The sequence below is a fragment of the Eurytemora carolleeae genome, unplaced genomic scaffold (genome assembly GCF_000591075.1).
Source record: "Eurytemora carolleeae unplaced genomic scaffold, Eaff_2.0 scaffold498, whole genome shotgun sequence".
NCBI classification, from domain to species: domain Eukaryota; kingdom Metazoa; phylum Arthropoda; class Copepoda; order Calanoida; family Temoridae; genus Eurytemora; species Eurytemora carolleeae.
In genome coordinates, this window is record NW_019396396.1 from 162569 (window position 1) to 179613 (window position 17045).

Sequence of the window (17045 nt, forward strand, 5' to 3'; positions counted from 1 at the left end):
TAAGCGTAAAACTCTGACGAGGCAATGCGAATAAAGTTTACTACATTTTTGTGTTATTGAAACCTGTAATTTTTCATTTAGGAAATATGATAAGACATATACATAAATAAACATTAAACAACAACACTGTAAAAAAACAAAGATAAAATAACAGAAAAATAAACATTTATTGTATCAGGCGATTCTTAAAAAGAGCTGAGATTTGATTAAAAACCCTGTACCGAGATCACGCAGCTTTGATTTGCTGATTCATCAAAAGTCGTCTTCCTCACGGAGTGGAGTATTCCGGATTCGTTTCTCCGCCTCACCCTTCTCCATAGAGAAGTGATCCATATAGAGCTTGATAAAAACCTCCGGGAGCAGAACCTTCCAAACATAATCGTTGTTATCCCTTCTCTCCTCCGCATTCCGCATCCAAACCTGAGTAAAGAAATAGTGGTGAGGACATAGATTAATAACAAAATAGATGTCGCCTTTTCAAAGTTAAGAGGGGCTTATTGTGAACGAAAAACCCTTCAATCTGGAAAATACGACATCTAGTGTTCTATCTGTGTTGTTATTAATCTATGAGGAAAACAAATTCTGGAAGTTAAAACTTATTGATAGGATAGCGCTTAGTCACAATTAGAATAAATTCTATATCTATTGAAAGGGACTGTAGACGCAATTTGAAGGGATCCAATCTATTTTCAGCTAAAAATAAAAGGATATCTCATTCATCCACTAATCTGAAAAACATTTAATGGGTACTGTTGTAAATCGGACTTGCTTCTCTATAAATAAAGGGTCACATTGAATTATATTTTGCAGGAAGAAATTGAAATTAAGAATTATTAAAAATATTAGGATATCTCACTCCTTCTTGAATCCGAAAAAGATTATAAGATTATCGGTGTGAATCGATATGAAGGGTCACATTAAATTATATCTGCAGTTCCGTTATAAGGCATGACTAAACCTAACCTTAGAAATCTCGTCTAGAACCCAATCCAGCTGTAGCTCCGTGTACGGATCTGTAATCATACTAAACCTTAACTCCTGTCTGTCTGCACCTCCCCGGGCATACTGGTCGTGTCGGACACTCTTACCCTTCCCAGACCAAATATCCTGAATATTACGGAGATTTTCTGGATATTCAGTAAAATTACAAGTCACTAGGACAGGACAGGATTGGTTGGAACAATATATCCCAATCTTTACTGCTCTGGTCTGCAGCTCCTGGCTTATCATTCGAGATCTGAGCATCGCTTTTGTGAATGAACGAAATTTGTCAGAGCACACAAAATTTTTCGTGAACGATGGTGTCATTGCGATTTTGACCTTCTATTTCAAGATGGACATGCCCGATTCACCAGGGTACTCTTTAAGCCATTAATGTGGAAGCTATCGTCTTTTTTTCTGGTTTTTAAAAAGTGTTAAATTCTGACAATTTCGTCCATTGGCTTTCTTAAAATAAAATAATATAAGCATCAAATAATACTATTTTTAGAAAAGATTATGGATCCAGACAAAACTTGTGAATCTGACAAGCAACTCTATATATGTTTAGATTACCTTGAAGAACTGTAAGTTCTTGTTAAATAGTTTTCTAAGAACAGGTTCGGTTAGCTCCGTCTCCAGCCTATTCCTAAACCCAGTATTTTCCAGGAGATATTTCTGGTACTCCACCTCCTCAACCCTTGCAGCCTTCATGCCGAGGAGATAGTAATACTATTTATAATTTTTACTAAGTCCATCATAGTGATATAATTAAACTAATAAAAAATAATAAAATTTTAACATTTTTTATATAAGTTTAAAAAAAAAAAATTAAAAAAAACTTTTTTTGTCATAGAAAAACAACTACAGAAAGAATCCGAATATTCCCATTATAGACTTGGTAACTTATAAACGTTGGCTGCTTTAAATCTAAAAGTCATCTTGCAGTTACCATTATTAGTGGGACACCTCCTCCTCCATCTGAAACAGGACAACCTCCCCAGTATATAGTATTCCTGGTTAGGTTGAAGGGACTGTACGCGTAATTGTAAGTGACCCTTCGCGCAAAGATGACAATGCCCAATTTCCAACGCTACCTTTGAAACCTTACTCTGTTCATAAGTGTGGAAGTTACAATCGTTTTTCTGACTATTCTGTGAGTTTCTCCATTGCTTCTAATAACCAAGTAATGCGCAAGTCAAGTTCGCAGAGAAACTACATGACAGGACGGTTCCGGTTCTATGCATGGAGGGTCACTTGAAATTACACGTACAGTCCCTTTAAGAAAGATTGTCACGGGAGGCTGTCCTTTTAAAGAAGGAAGGGTGGGTGGAGGGGGGGGCCACTGCACTTTTAATGAGAGATCACTTTTATTGTTAACTATTCCATTGCCCTCCCTCAAGATATTCATCAATCTTCCTGATATCCTCCTCTAGGTTAGCATCAAACTCGTGCTCAATATCGTCTAGTCACATGGTATATATCATCTTTTGAAGTATTTTTAAAGGAAAAACAACAAATCAACAAAAAAAATTTTTTTCTTTAAAAATATCTTTAGAATTATATATATACCCCATCCTGGGTCGGATCCAGAAGGAGATCCTATTAGCTGAAACATTTCATCAATGAACTTGGAATCCAAAGTGTCACTTTTTTCTTGTGTTTTCTCGCGGGGTTTAGCTTTACTTTTCCGGGATTTTTTGGCGGGAGTTGGATTTGATTCTTCTGCTTCAGATTGAGAGGAACGATCAGTGTTGTGCAAAAGAGATTTTGAGTTCGATTTTCTTTCTTTTTGTTTGAGTCGTGCTTTGATTTCTTTGTTGAGAGCTTGTTTTTCCAACTTTTTTCTTATTTTAGCGGTTTCTTCATCCTCGATATATTCGAACACGCTCGAGCCGAGTTTAGGTTCAATACTCTCCGTTTTTAACTCCAGGATCTTCTTTGTCTTTTTTCTCTCAGCATAGATTTCCTTGTCGGCGATTGAGAAACTAAATTCAGCCTTGGTCGCTGAATCTGACCGGGACTGGGGTGAGGGTTTAAGAATAGCATTTTTGTACTTCTTCATGGATGATTTAGTAATGTTCTTTTTGGAGTCTTCACTTACTGAACAGTTTACTTTCAAAGATGATTTTTCATTTCCGAAAATTGAAAACTTTTGAGGGATATCATTGGAAGGAACCTTAATTTTCTTATTTTTGACTGATCCCATCGTTGATTTTTCAGACTTAAATCCATTCGAATGATGATGTTCTTTTACTTTTCCTGGACCATTTGAACCTGGACAGTCTTTTTCTCTTACTTTTCTCGGACCCCTTGGATTAGCGTGTTCTCCTTCTTTTCTAAGACCACTTGGAATAGTGTGTTCTCTTCCTTTACTCGGACCATTTGAATTAGCGTGATCTCCTAATTTTCTTGGACCACTTGAACTAGCGTGTTCTCCTACTTTTATAAAACCACTTGTTTTAGTGCGTTCTCCTTCTTTTCTTGGGCCACTTGGATTAGCGTGTTCTCCTTCTTTTCTTGGGCCACTTGGATTAGCGTGTTCTCCTTCTTTTCTTGGGCCACTTGGATTAGCGTGCTCTCCTTCTTTTCTTGGGCCACTAGGATTAGCGTGTTCTCCTACTTTTTTTGTACCACTTGGATTAGCGTGTTCTACTTTTTTTGTACCACTTGGATTAGCATGTTCTCCTACTTTTCTTGGACCACTTGGATTAGCGTGTTCTCCTCCTTTTTTCGAACCACTTGGATCAGCGTGTTCCTTTTTTGTCCTCCTCCAAGGTTTCTGGGTGGTTGGTTCTAGCTCGGATGAACAGGACGAATCAAATAGATCCTGGGTTAACTGACGTTTACTAGATTTGACCAGTTTGTACGATAAATACTTGAATTCATCCTTCTTAGAACCAGATTCTGATGAAGGGAGAGTTTCAGACTAAAAAAAATAGTTTTTTTCCCCCAATTTTTCATCATATTTGTAAACACAATTAATATAATATATTATATATGTTCCTCCGTAAAAGATTATACATACAGGTTAATGATCTCGTAGACTTTAACCAAGCTGTATTCATGCTTAAATATACATATAAACTTCTTCCTTCCTCTCTTGGAAACATTTTTAAAAAGCTTGGAACCTTGGAAAGCTCTCTTAACTACCAACTTGATATTCTCAATATGAGCTTATTTCAGTATTTATCATCAAGCTCTCTTCTTAAGATATAGAATAATCTGACTCCTGACTTAAAAAGAAGCAACTTTCTAAGTATATTTAAAAATACCTCTTTTTTGAAAATTACATAACAATTTGTTAAAAACCGAATTGTTATTCATGTTAAACTAATAAAATATGTTTTACTATGTTTTGATGTTTGTTTTGTACATGTCAGAAAATTATTTCAAAATCTAGTTATTCTATAACTAAATAAACTATTTTGCATAAGATAAAATCGCACCCTGATCTCTAATAGTTATCCTTAAATCTATTTAATTGAAATGTTTTGTTATCATTATTGAAGTTAGGTGAAAAACATAATCAAAAAAGTTTAACCTAATTGTAGTGTTAAAATAATTATCAATTTGTAATTGTAAACTTGTTCTGTATACACAGATACATGTATCTATCTAAATACCATAATATTTGCCATGCATTTCAGCATTGATAAATAGTTAAAGATAATTTTCAAAAATTATTTTAAAATTTGAAAAAAATACATCGGAGGTCAAAACTGCAAGGAAAGCTAACATTGAGGGAATTAAAACTGTAAAATAACATCAAGCGTTGTGTTGACCTCTGTATTACACTTCAAATAATATTTTCTTGATATTTTGATATCCCATATTCCATGCTATTCCTTGCTTTCACGAAAGTTTAGTCCTTTCAAAGTCATAATAAGAAAATGGAGATATATGTTGTATTGAAATGATTATTGTGTAAAAGTATATTGGAAATGTTCGAAACAAAAATTAAATGTGTCCTTAAAAATCTTAATAAGTCTTCTTAATTTTACCTGTGGGTTTTGTGCATAACTACTTGGCCTTAATGGACTTTTAGAACTCTTGTTAACAGCAAGGATTTGAATCTCTTGAACAGGGTTAATCACGGTTTTCTTGGCTTCCCTACAGTAAATATTTCCATGTTCATGTTCAATAAAACTTACAAAATTTTAAAACTATATGATGGTTTGCAATATCTTTGATCTCCAAAAAACTTGATAAAACGAGTTTAAAACAATCCGAACAATATGCCCGTTTTTACATCGTTTTTACATCGTCTTTACATCGTTTTTACATTGTTTTTACATTGATTTTACATTGATTTTACATTGATTTTACATCGTTTTTACCTCGTTTTTATATCGTTTTAACATTGTTTTTAAATTAATTTTACATCGTTTTTACTTCGTTTTTACCTCGTTCTTACATCGTTTTTACATTGATTTTACATCGTTTTCACATTAATTTTACATTGTTTTTACATCGTTTTTACATTGATTTTACATCGTTTTTACCTAGTTTTTACCTCGTTTTTACATCGTTTTTACTTCGTTTTTACTTCGTTTTTACATCGTTTTTACATTGATTTTACGTTGATTTTACATCGTTTTACCTCGTTTTTACCTCGTATTTACATAGTTTTTACTTCGTTTTTACATTGTTTTTTACATCGTTTTTACATTGATTTTACATTGATTTTACATCGTTTTTACCTCGTTTTTACATAGTTTTTACTTCGTTTTTATTTCGTTTTTGCATTGTTTTTACCTCGTTATTACATCGTTTTTACCTCGTTTTTACATTGTTTTTACATCGTTTTTACATTGATTTTACATTGATTTTACATCGTTTTTACATTGTTTTACATTGATTTTACATCGTTTTTACATCGTTTTAACATTGATTTTACATTGATTTTACATCGTTTTTACATTGTTTTTACATCGCTTTCAGGTCTTTTTTCCATATACCTTTTTCCAGGGTAAAAATTGTACATACTTTAAGAAAGGCAAACGTTTGGAATAAAAGTTTTTAAAAACATTTGCTGCCATTACAATAATTACAATATACCTTGAACTTTTTACCCTGAAGCGACCTAAACACCAAATGTAAGTACATCACTCGTAGAAGCTTTTTTCTTCGTTTGATCAAGTATAAATAAGAAAGCAAGGTTTATAATTGTGATTTCTCTACTAAAGTGATTAGCGCATTTCTACTACAGGACAACATATAGAAATTATCATAATTGAACACTTTTAAACAAAAAAAGACAATCTTCCACATTAATGATAAGATAATGGTTTTGAGGGTACTGCTGTGAATCGGGCATTGCCATCTTTTTAAAAGTCCTTGTTGTGAACAGTTCTATTACCTTTTGTTAAAACTTTTCGTTTTCTGTTTAAGCAGAGATTTGTTAGAACAGGGTGATGAATTATTGTTTCCAACAATCTGAAAGAAAGTTTAAACAAATCATTTTTTTTATCAAATACAATCGCAGAAAACTTCATTTTACAAATTTCAATTCAATTAATTTTTATTATAAATTCATTTGTATTTGATGATAGAAGTATACATATTATAAAAGCTGATTCTAATTCATGACAAAACAAATATTCTCTAATATTCAGAGATTAAAAACATGCTTTCATTTCAAAATGTTAGTTATGTCTGATCTCGAAACTTACTTCATCTTCAGATTCGTCAGTTCCAAATAGATCCTTCATCAATCCTGAAATTCATAAATATTTTCAGATTCTCAGATCAAATCAAAACCAAATTGTCATTGATTCATCGATTAATGTTTGTGGTGATCTAAGCCAGACGGGAAACAAGTATTAAGGCAGGCCCTTTTTTGATTGCAGGAAGACTGCATGAAGCATGAAAAGATAAAATTTAGGTTAATTTTGAAAATATCTGGCACAAAGCGCCAAGAATTTTGTTTTATAATTTTTAGGGAAAACGCGTCAAATTTTTGATTCCAGTCTAATGTAAAATGAACCAAAATAACAAGGGTGGGGGTAGAGAAGGAATACTGGACCCCAATCCTAAATCAGCTTGAAGAGGATCTATTTTCTCCTTAAATGCAAGTAGTAATCCTAGAAGGAAAAGGAGAAAAGATATAGATAAGATATAGAAGATATAGAAGGAAAAGGAGATAAAGATATATGCTGGTGTAAATCCAGTAGTTCTCAAACCTGCATCGGATCAACAGGTTCTCCTGTTTATTACCTACAAATATATTGCTATAATAAATGTTATATCTACTACAAAACATATTTTGAATGGCTGCAAGGTTGCACTACACCAAAAAAGATATACTTGGAGGCACAACAATCTTATTAAATATATTACTGGATTAATTAATATTGACCGATTTCTGATGTATGCTGATATCCCGTCCCATACCCTTCCAGGGGGAGGTACTGTTCCCCCCCACCTCTTGTGGACCGCAGAGAAACCAGATCTAGCAATTATCGATAGAATGGAGGAAAACATGGATATTATTGAGCTTACTGTCCCATTGGAAACAAATATCAAAAATGCCAACGCTCAAAAGATGAACAAGTATGAACATTTTATCACAGATATAACTAGGGATGTGTGTCCATCCTTTTGAAATCGGCTCAAGAGCATATATCTCACCATCAAATAAGGCGATTCTAAAGAAACTGCATAAGTTCTGCAAACCCAGTGTTAGTTTCAAAGCAATGTGTGAAAATCTATCAAGCCTTGCAGTACTGTCATCATACCACATTTTTAGAAAACGAAAAACACTAGACTGGGACCAAGAAACCCCTTTCCTGAAACCCACCTCTGAATAGCTAAACTATACTCATGCTAAAAGTCTTGTATGGCACCTGTTTTTTGGCAAACCCTGTCAATTATAAAATGCGATATCCAGAGAAAAGAGTTTTTGTTTGATGTAATTTTGCTTTAGACAAATATAAATGATAAATATATATATATCTGTCTTAACTACTCTACTTCTAAAAGCTATTGTTTTAAGAATATGTAATTACCTTACATAAAGGGACTGCAGACAATATTTCAAGTGAGCCTCCATCTATCAGATTGAATTTAAAAGGAACCCAAAAAGGGAACCTGCAAACTATCTTCAAGGTGCCATTTACCGCTCACCAGGCAAGTGTTAAAAATGTACTACATACTATACCAGTGATTCTTTCTAGTAACTGGGCTACTATTTCAATAGTAAGTAGTGTACCTCGTGTACCACTTCCCAAACTTCTATGCATATTACTAATAATTAATCTAATTTGGGAGTATCCTTTCTTCCTTTAGTGTTTAGCTCTTTATTATTTAAGGCCGTGGACCATCAAGTTTGGGCCCACGTAAAGAATCAATCAAAGTGTACACTGATCCTCTAGAATCATTCAAAGTGTATACTGATCCTCTTAAAATAGAATCATTCAAAGTGTACACTGATCCTCTTAAAATAGTCAAAGTGTACAATGATCCTCTTAAAATAGAATCAATCAAAGTGTAAACTGATCCGCTTAAAGTAGAATCATTCAAAGTGTACACTGATCCTCTTAAAATAGAATCAATCAAAGTGTAAACTGATCCGCTTAAAGTAGAATCATTCAAAGTGTACACTGATCCTCTTAAAATAGAATCAATCAAAGTGTATACTGATCCGCTTAATATAGAATCATTCAAAGTGTATACTGATCCTCTTAATATAGAATCATTCAAAGTGTATACTGATCCTCTTAAAATAGAATCATTCAAAGTGTACACTGATCCTCTTAAAATAGAATTATTCAAAGTGTATACTGATCCTCTTCAATAGAATTATTCAAAGTGTAAACTGATCCTCTTAAAATAAAATCATTCATATCCACATTCTCCTCATTTTCTCGTCCGAACCACCTCGAAATCCTCGTCCGTTCAATATTATTTTTTTCAAGAGTCTAATCCTCCGAGATAAAACTATTTTTAAAGTATCGGGCCACGTTAGGGCATAAATGAAATATCAAATATTTGCAAATCGAAAAAAAAGTTTCAATTGAATTAAAGATTTAAAGTTTAATGTCTTTTAAAATGTTCACCTTTTTTAAGCGCATTTTCAGATATTCCTGGTGTAGAATGCCGCAAATAATTCCAAGTTTATAGAACTTCAATCTTTTTTGTTAATTATAGTGAAAACCATAGAAATTTTTCAGGGTGGTTCCATGGGGAAAATTATAGACAGAGGTATGCAGAATATTTTGCTATTTATTTTATATCTCGATGGTTAGCCACTTTGGAGGCAGAAGAGATTTAAGTTTTACCTAAATAAAGTTTGACATCATTCTCATGGGTTTGAAGATTCCATCATGATATAATCATTGCAATACTTCAGTCTATCCATATTTTATGTCCTAACGTGGCCAGATTTAAAAAAAATAGTTTTATCTTCAAGAATTGGAAACTTTTTAACACAAAATAATCGAAGGACGATGAGATTCCAAGGTGGCTCGGACGAGAAAATGAGGAGAATGTGGCTCGGACGAGAAATTGTTGTGGCTGGCCTTCCTCCCCTCTTCATTCAAAGTGTATACTGATCCTCTTAAAGTAGAATCATTCAAAGTTTATACTGATCCTCTTAAAATAGAATCATTCAAAGTGTATACTGATTCTCTTAAAATAGCATCATTCAAAGTATATACTGATCCTCTCCTATAGAATCATTCAAAGTGTATACTGATCCTCTCCCATAAGATCATTCAAAGTGTAAACTGATCCCCTCACATAGAATCATTCAAAGTGTATACTGATCCTCTCCCATAAGATCATTCAAAGTATATACTGATCCCCTCACATAGAATCATTCAAAGTGTATTGATCCTCTTACATAGAATCAATCAAAGTACATATACTAATCCTCTCTATAAAATCATTTAAATTGTATACTGATCCCCTCATATAGAATAATCTAAAATGCATACTGATCCTCTCACATAGAATTTATACTGAACCTCTCATTTAGAAACATTTACATATACTAATCTTATCACGAAGAAGCATTTAAAGTGTATACTGATCCTCTCACATAGAATCATTCAAAGTATATACTGATCCTCTCCCATAAAGCATTATAGGATATACTGATCCTCTCATATAGAATTATTCAAAGTGTATACTGATCCTCTCATATAGAATCATTCAAAGTGTATACAGATTCTCTCACATAGAATCATTCAAAGTGTATACTGATCCTCTCATATAGAATCATTCAAAGTATATACGGATCCTCTTACACAGAATCATTCAAAGTATATAATGATCCTCTCAAATAGAATCATTGAAAGTGTATACTGATCCTCTCTCATAGAATCAATCAAAGTATATACGGATCCTCTTGCACAGAATCATTCAAAGTATATAATGATCCTCTCACATGAGGGAGGGAAGGCCAAGCAGCCATGAACCCCGTGGAAAAGTCTCCGAAACCCTGCAGAAACAGTCTCCGAACCCCGTGGAAAATCTCCGAACCCTGTAAGGAGCAAAAAATGTGTTATTCTGGGGGAAATCGCATGATTTTTGAACAATTAAAACAATAATGAAAATTATTTCTTTAACTTGATTATTATATTTATTGAGTCCATATGTCGAGAAGATTGGAAAATTATTGCTAATTTACAAGTAATATTAATATTTGATAACGTTTTTTTCAAAAAACCTCCTCCACGGGGTTCGGAGACTCTCCACGGGGTTCGGAGACCATTCCACAGGGTTCGGAGATTTTCCACGGGGTTCATGGCTTCTTGGCCTTCCCTCCCTACTCACATAGAATCATTGAAAGAATCAGTGGATCGGTTTTTACAATTGTGCTGTGCTAACTCAGAATAGGAGAAGAATTGGATCTTAGAACATTCAGAAAGGGCAATTTTTTTGCTAATAAAATTGTTAGGTTTAAGAATAATTTAAGTTTTTAAGTCGAAAAATAAATTCTTTCAAAATAGGTTGAACTTGGCATATTGAACCACTGAATTCAGGAACGTTGAAATCATCAAAATCCGTTAACAAGTGATCAATGATTATGTTATATGCAAAATGTTAAAAAATTTAATTCTAAATCTCATTGAAAAAGATTTTTTAAAGAGTTATAAATTTTAGTTTGTCAAATTAATTTTCTATTTACCTTCAGACAATTTCTTTCCAATTTTTTTTCGGGTTTTCTTAACCATTTTATAAACAATTAATTTAGAATCAATCATAAACGTATCTGGAAGAAATAAAATATATTTTTTATCATTCATTATATTTATGTATAATAATTCTAGCTAAATCAAAGCATTAGTGTCAAAAAAAAATTCAAAAAGGGTGGACATTTTTCGCAGAACGGATAGAGCTTAGGATTAACCTATACCGACTTACACTCCTCTGATTATTGGGTTGGTTAATGGAAAGGAATTCATCATTTGAACATTATATTTCGATACAAATGGCATCCTAATCCTTTCACATTAATTTCATCAGTAGATACCGGATTGGATTACTGGGAGAGATTAAGTTAAATATTTATCCAAAAGTTTCCATCTTAATATAAATTCAAACATTATACAGTAGTTAGGTTCAATTTTGTTTTAATGCGGATCAGTTCTGTAAATAATGGATTAGGATACAGTTCATAAATATTTCTTCCAATTTTGCTATTTCTTTTGTCAAAAACAAATTACCAAAAAGGCTTGCTCTGTAATCAAAAACTTGATTTACCATTAATTGATTGGAAAGGTGTTGATGAGCTCAATATTTAATGTGTTTTTTTATTGCTTTAAATGGAATTTTGCCACTTGGATACAGATCCGTGGTTACTTATATTTGTTCGGATCCGGATCCAGGAAGCTAAAATAATGCGGATTACATCCTAAGCTCTGATGTTTTATCTACCCAATACTCCTTATATTTTTCTAATTAATAATAGTTTCTGAAGAAAATAAATATCAACAAAGTATCTTATTATCTCAAAATAATCATAATAAATAACTAGAAAATAGAAAATTGTGAGCCACAATCTAGAAGCTAAAACTCATCAGGTCCATGAGTCCCAATGTGAGTCACAAACTTGAAGCTAAAAATCATCAGGTCCATGAGTCCCAATGTGAGTCACAAACTTGAAGCTAAAAATCATCAGTTCCATGAGTCCAATGTGAGTCACAAACTTGACGCTAAAAATCATCAGGTCCATGAGTCCCAATGTGAGTAATAAATAAATGAATAAATAAAGAATAAAAAATAATAAAATGAATAAATAATTTCCTAGATTTGAAGCATGGTTGCCTGCACATATACGCATCACACTGAACATGGAATTCCCCCTGGAATAAAGATACTATAAAATATTTAAATATTTCTAGGACTAGAATTGTTGATATCGAGATCAGTGCTTGATCTTTCTTTTTTTCCTAATCTCAAGATTAATATAATCTTGATTTTGTATTCACAAAAGTGTATATAGCTCAACCAATCGAATAGCGTTTGGAGAAACCTGAACAGACAATCAAAAAAGCCAGGAAATTTGAATTTTTGCGCGCCATTTCATGAATGTACTCTCATTGGTCAAACAAAGTACAAATATCTAAAAAGTGAGAAAAAGTGCGGATTAAGGAGGAAATTAAAAGCTTCCACATTGGATGTTCAGATTAAGCAGTTGGGATTTAAGGTTTCCAGTGAATCTTATGATCCAGCATTCGTCTCGATCTTGTGCAATGTGCACACCTACGATTTAATTTAATTCCTCTTCAATATCCCCTGGTGGCAATATCTTGCAGGGATGAGCTAAATCAATTCACAGGTTGTAGGGATGACCTTAGACTCTAGTAGAAGATTGGATCTTCAAGTCCGGTCCATGTCCCGTTTTTTTTTAATTGAAGGATTTATCCTCAAATTTAAGAATTCCCACTTATGATATCCTGATCAAGCGTTCAAGATCAAGAGTTCCAACCTCAGGTTGAAATCAGGGGATTATGTTTTTTTTTACCGCTTTTGGTTTACAATTTGCCTCTTGAATCCGGATCCACGGATCAGCATATTTACAGATCCGGATCCAAAAAGCCAAAATGTAGCGGATCGAACGGATCAAAAGCTTCATAAACCTGTATCTTAATTACAATTATGAACATATCATCGGGTTTTGTTCTAGCCTAGTAATGTTTTCAGTTCTGAACATTTTCCCCATTGTTACTGTTGCAGAAGTAAGAGAAACCACTGTAAATAAAGAAGCATTTTCCATACAGCTTAACAGGAACATCTTCTTATCTATTGCTCAGAAAAAGCCATTGTGAATCGGTCATGCAAGACACGTACTTTAAGGAATATCTTGGTCAAAATAAAAAAAATATATTTCTAGATATAACATGTCTAGAAAGTTTTACCTGACTGTAGCAAGTATTACAGGACTCGCAGGTTTTATGTTTATGATCTATACAAAACACCTTACAGCTAGAACACTGCCTGTGTGCCTGAAATATAAGGCATTTATTAAAAAATATAAAATATTATTTTTGAGTCTAAAAAATCAATCCTATAAAAGAAAATAAAAAAATAGTCTTTATGTTTTATATTTTCTAGTCGCAGCGACTGGAACAATCAATTTATTTCTGTAGAATTCTATCTTCGGCGGAGATATAATATCCATACTTTATTTTCGGTCCCGTCCTTATGAAAAAAAACCCTACTACTATGTCTGATAAGTTAAGGTTAGGGTGAGATATAAAAAACATCACGGGGGGTTGCCATATTCGCTAAGAAACGTGTAAATTTAGGAAACAGTATACTTAGAAACATTTATATTTAGAGAACAGTACGCTAGGAAACACGTAGATTTAAGGAGCAGTTCACTAGGAAACAGTATACTTAAAAACGTGTATATTTAGAAAACAGTACGTTAGGAAACACGTAGATTTAAGAAACAGTTCACTAGGAAACAATATACTTAGAAACGTACATATTTAGAAAACTGTACGTTAGGAAACATGTAGATTTAAGGAGCAGTTCACTAGGAAACAGTATACTTAGAAACGTGTATATTTATAAAACAGTACGCTAGGAAACACGTAGATTTAAAAAGCAGTTCACTAGGAAACAGCATACTTAGAAACGTGCATATTTAAAAAAACCAGTACGGTAGGAAACACGTAGATTTAAGAAGCATTACACTAGAAAACCGTATACTTACAAACGTGTATATTTAGAAAACATTACGCTAGGAAACACGTATATTTAAGAAACAGTTCACTAGGAAACAGTAAACTTAGAAACGTGCATATTTAGAAGACAGTACAGTAGGAAACACGTATATTTAAGAAGCAGTACACTAGGAAACCGTATACTTACAAACGTGTATATTTATAAAACAGTACGCTAGGAAACACGTATATTTAAGAAGCTGCAAAGCAGTACACTAGGAAACAGCATACTTATTACTTATATAGGACTTTAGATTTACGAACTGTGTATAACATGGTCATTGGTCACCTTTAGGCGTTTCTCTGAGCTGAAGGTTTTAGGGCACTTAGAGCAGGCGAAATCATCTTCATCTTCCAATCCATTAGGTTGAGGTTGAGGTTCAGGATCTGCTTTGTCCTCATTGGTACTATTTGTATTAGGTTCCTCTTCAATACCTTCCATTAACTCCTGAACTGGTATTAGATCATCACCTGAATTTTCAACGGGTAACTTGTCTTCTTCTTCTTCTTCTTCTTCTTCTTCATTGTCTAATAGATCATCAAGATCATCATTGCCTGGATCATCCTGATCATCATTGGTTAATTGATCATCTTTTTCAGCTTTACCAGAGTTGTCAACGTTGTCAGACGGATTTTCAGAATCTGGATTGTCATCAAGGATATTTTGAATTTCTACATCGTCATCACTCTGGTAGTCAAAGTCTTCTTCATCTTCTTCATTGTCAACATCAATGCTTATATCATCAGTCATATTCCCGGATTTTTTCGTCAAAGCGGTGTTCTTACTTTTCTCAATATCTTTCTCCTTTTCTCCTTTATTTTCATGTACTCCTTGATTCTTCTCTTCTCTATCCACTTCCAATTCTTCTTCTGTAGTATCATCATCATCAGAATTATCGTTCAATATTTGTCTGTTTCATTTGTTATTGATATTTAAGTAAAAAAAGTAGAATGTGATTCAATTTGAAAAAAACGGACTAAATATTTTTTAATACCTTTACAGCAAAATAAAATATTTTAAAAGAATTAAAATCTCTTTTACTGAAATTTATTACAATCAATAAGTACCTAATATAACCATTATCTAAGGTAGTTACTGAAAAAAATATAAATAATTCTTTAAAATAATAATAATGATAAAAAATCAACCATCATTCCATAGTAATCCGCCATTAATCTTCCAGTTAATAAATGACACAATTTTCTAAAAAGAAAAGAATGATTTTTGTTGAACAAGTATCAGTTGATGTACAAAATAAACCAAAGATTTTTNCCCCCCAATATTCAAAACTTATCATCCCTACGATCCGAACATTTGTGTGGATATTGTTAATCTTAAAGGCTTAATGTGGATACTTTGAAATTTGAGGAATAATGTTGGATTAATTCTTTTAAGTTATTCCTGCTGAATATGACCATGTCACGGGATATCAAAGGAATTAAATTTATCCGTAAATCTGCATAAAATGGAGATTGGAGATTAATGCATGATCAATAGATTCACAAGAGAAATGTTCTGATTTCGGATAATTCTTCAAAATAAAATATTTGAACCTGATGTAATCTGACCACGTGAAGATGATGTTGATGGTTTAGCTGGTCGAGGTTTAGCTGGGGAATCAGGGGGGGAATCTTCACGCAGACAAGATGGACGACTTGATCTAGAATTTTTTTTTTTTAAATTAGCAGATTTTCTTAACGCAAAAACCATTTCTATTAAATTTTCCAATCATTCTGGAATTCAATTTAGAAAAATAAATCAAGTTTTATAAAAATCATGAAAAACTAAATACAATATCAATTTATTAACACTAAACAGCTCTTCCGTTAAGTTTCAAAAAGCAAAAATAAATCTGATTCTTTTTGGTTAATGATAGTAATCTTAGAAGTAAAGTCTTGAAGTGTATCCGACTAGTTTAGCATAGATGAAGGATCAGGATCATGATTTATGATTCCGGATCAGGATTCATAGATCCAGGATCAGAATCAGGATCAGGATCAAATGTTAAGTGACCGACCTGACCGGAAGTTGACTCCTTGACTCTCTTGTAAATATAGAACTACAATCATGTAACTTGAGTAGCTCTCTAGTTGGCTGCTCTTCCCCACATATACTAACAAATAAAATATAGTTTAAATGGACTATCCACGGAATTTATAATGACCTTCCGTTTCAAGAGCGGCATCTCCGAAAAATGAGATTTTGTAGCGGAGCCAATATCATTTTCCTCGTCAAGGAAGAAATCCACTAACAAGATTTAAGAATAGAAAAATCCGCAAACCAGTAGTTTCGGTGTCATGCGTATGGAGGCTTCCCTCCATGGAGAGCCTTCTCCCTAGTGTTTGCGCCATTTTAAGTCAATTTTAGATATTAAAAGTAATGTTTCGAGTTTCGACACTTTCAGATATTTATTCAAGTATTTTGAATAAAAGTATGTTGCATATTGGCATAAAAAAGGGGGGGGGGCCACAAAACGTATTACTCTCCGGAAAATTTAAACAGTGTTTAAACATAACTTAGAATTGTCGTAGGAGGCTAATTTTTTGCATGCAAACTCAGAATTATGTATATTACGTGCATTTTTTTGGTTTTGAAGGAATCTGAGCAAAAGTGCGCGCGCGCGCGCGTTTTTTGTGAAAAAATGCGACTTTTTTGACAGTAAATCAATGTTAACTTCATTAATTGCACTTGAAAATTTTTCCTGACACTCTTGAAACAAATATGCGCTAAAAAAATTCAACCCCAAAGGCTTAAATGTCCGCGCGCGCGCGCAATAAAAGAAAATATCTTTGTATACTAATGTGCTAAGTTTGGCCCAAGTTAGAATAACAGTTGCATGTGATACATCAAACTATAGCAAAATTGGGACAAGGAATTCATTTCCG

General features: G+C 33.1%; 1 protein-coding gene and 1 long non-coding RNA gene across 2 annotated transcripts; both read right to left on the reverse strand.

Moving 5' to 3' along the window:
* Positions 1-148: 148 nt before the first annotated feature.
* LOC111702385 (transcriptional regulator ATRX) lies at positions 149-11159 on the reverse strand. Its single transcript, XM_023474051.1, has 10 exons — positions 11114-11159; positions 10652-10750; positions 6654-6697; positions 6341-6417; positions 4983-5091; positions 2551-3907; positions 2376-2443; positions 1555-1686; positions 964-1107; positions 149-420 (listed from the first exon to the last, which is right to left on the reverse strand). Exons 1-10 carry the CDS (start codon positions 11157-11159, stop codon positions 253-255), a joined length of 2244 nt encoding a protein of 747 aa, XP_023329819.1. The 3' UTR covers positions 149-252.
* A 37-nt stretch (positions 11160-11196) lies between these two features.
* On the reverse strand, positions 11197-12176 carry LOC111702382 (uncharacterized). Its single transcript, XR_002765394.1, has 2 exons — positions 11863-12176; positions 11197-11335 (listed from the first exon to the last, which is right to left on the reverse strand). It is a non-coding gene; the product is annotated as an uncharacterized LOC111702382 (long non-coding RNA).
* Between the last annotated feature and the right edge of the window lie 4869 nt (positions 12177-17045).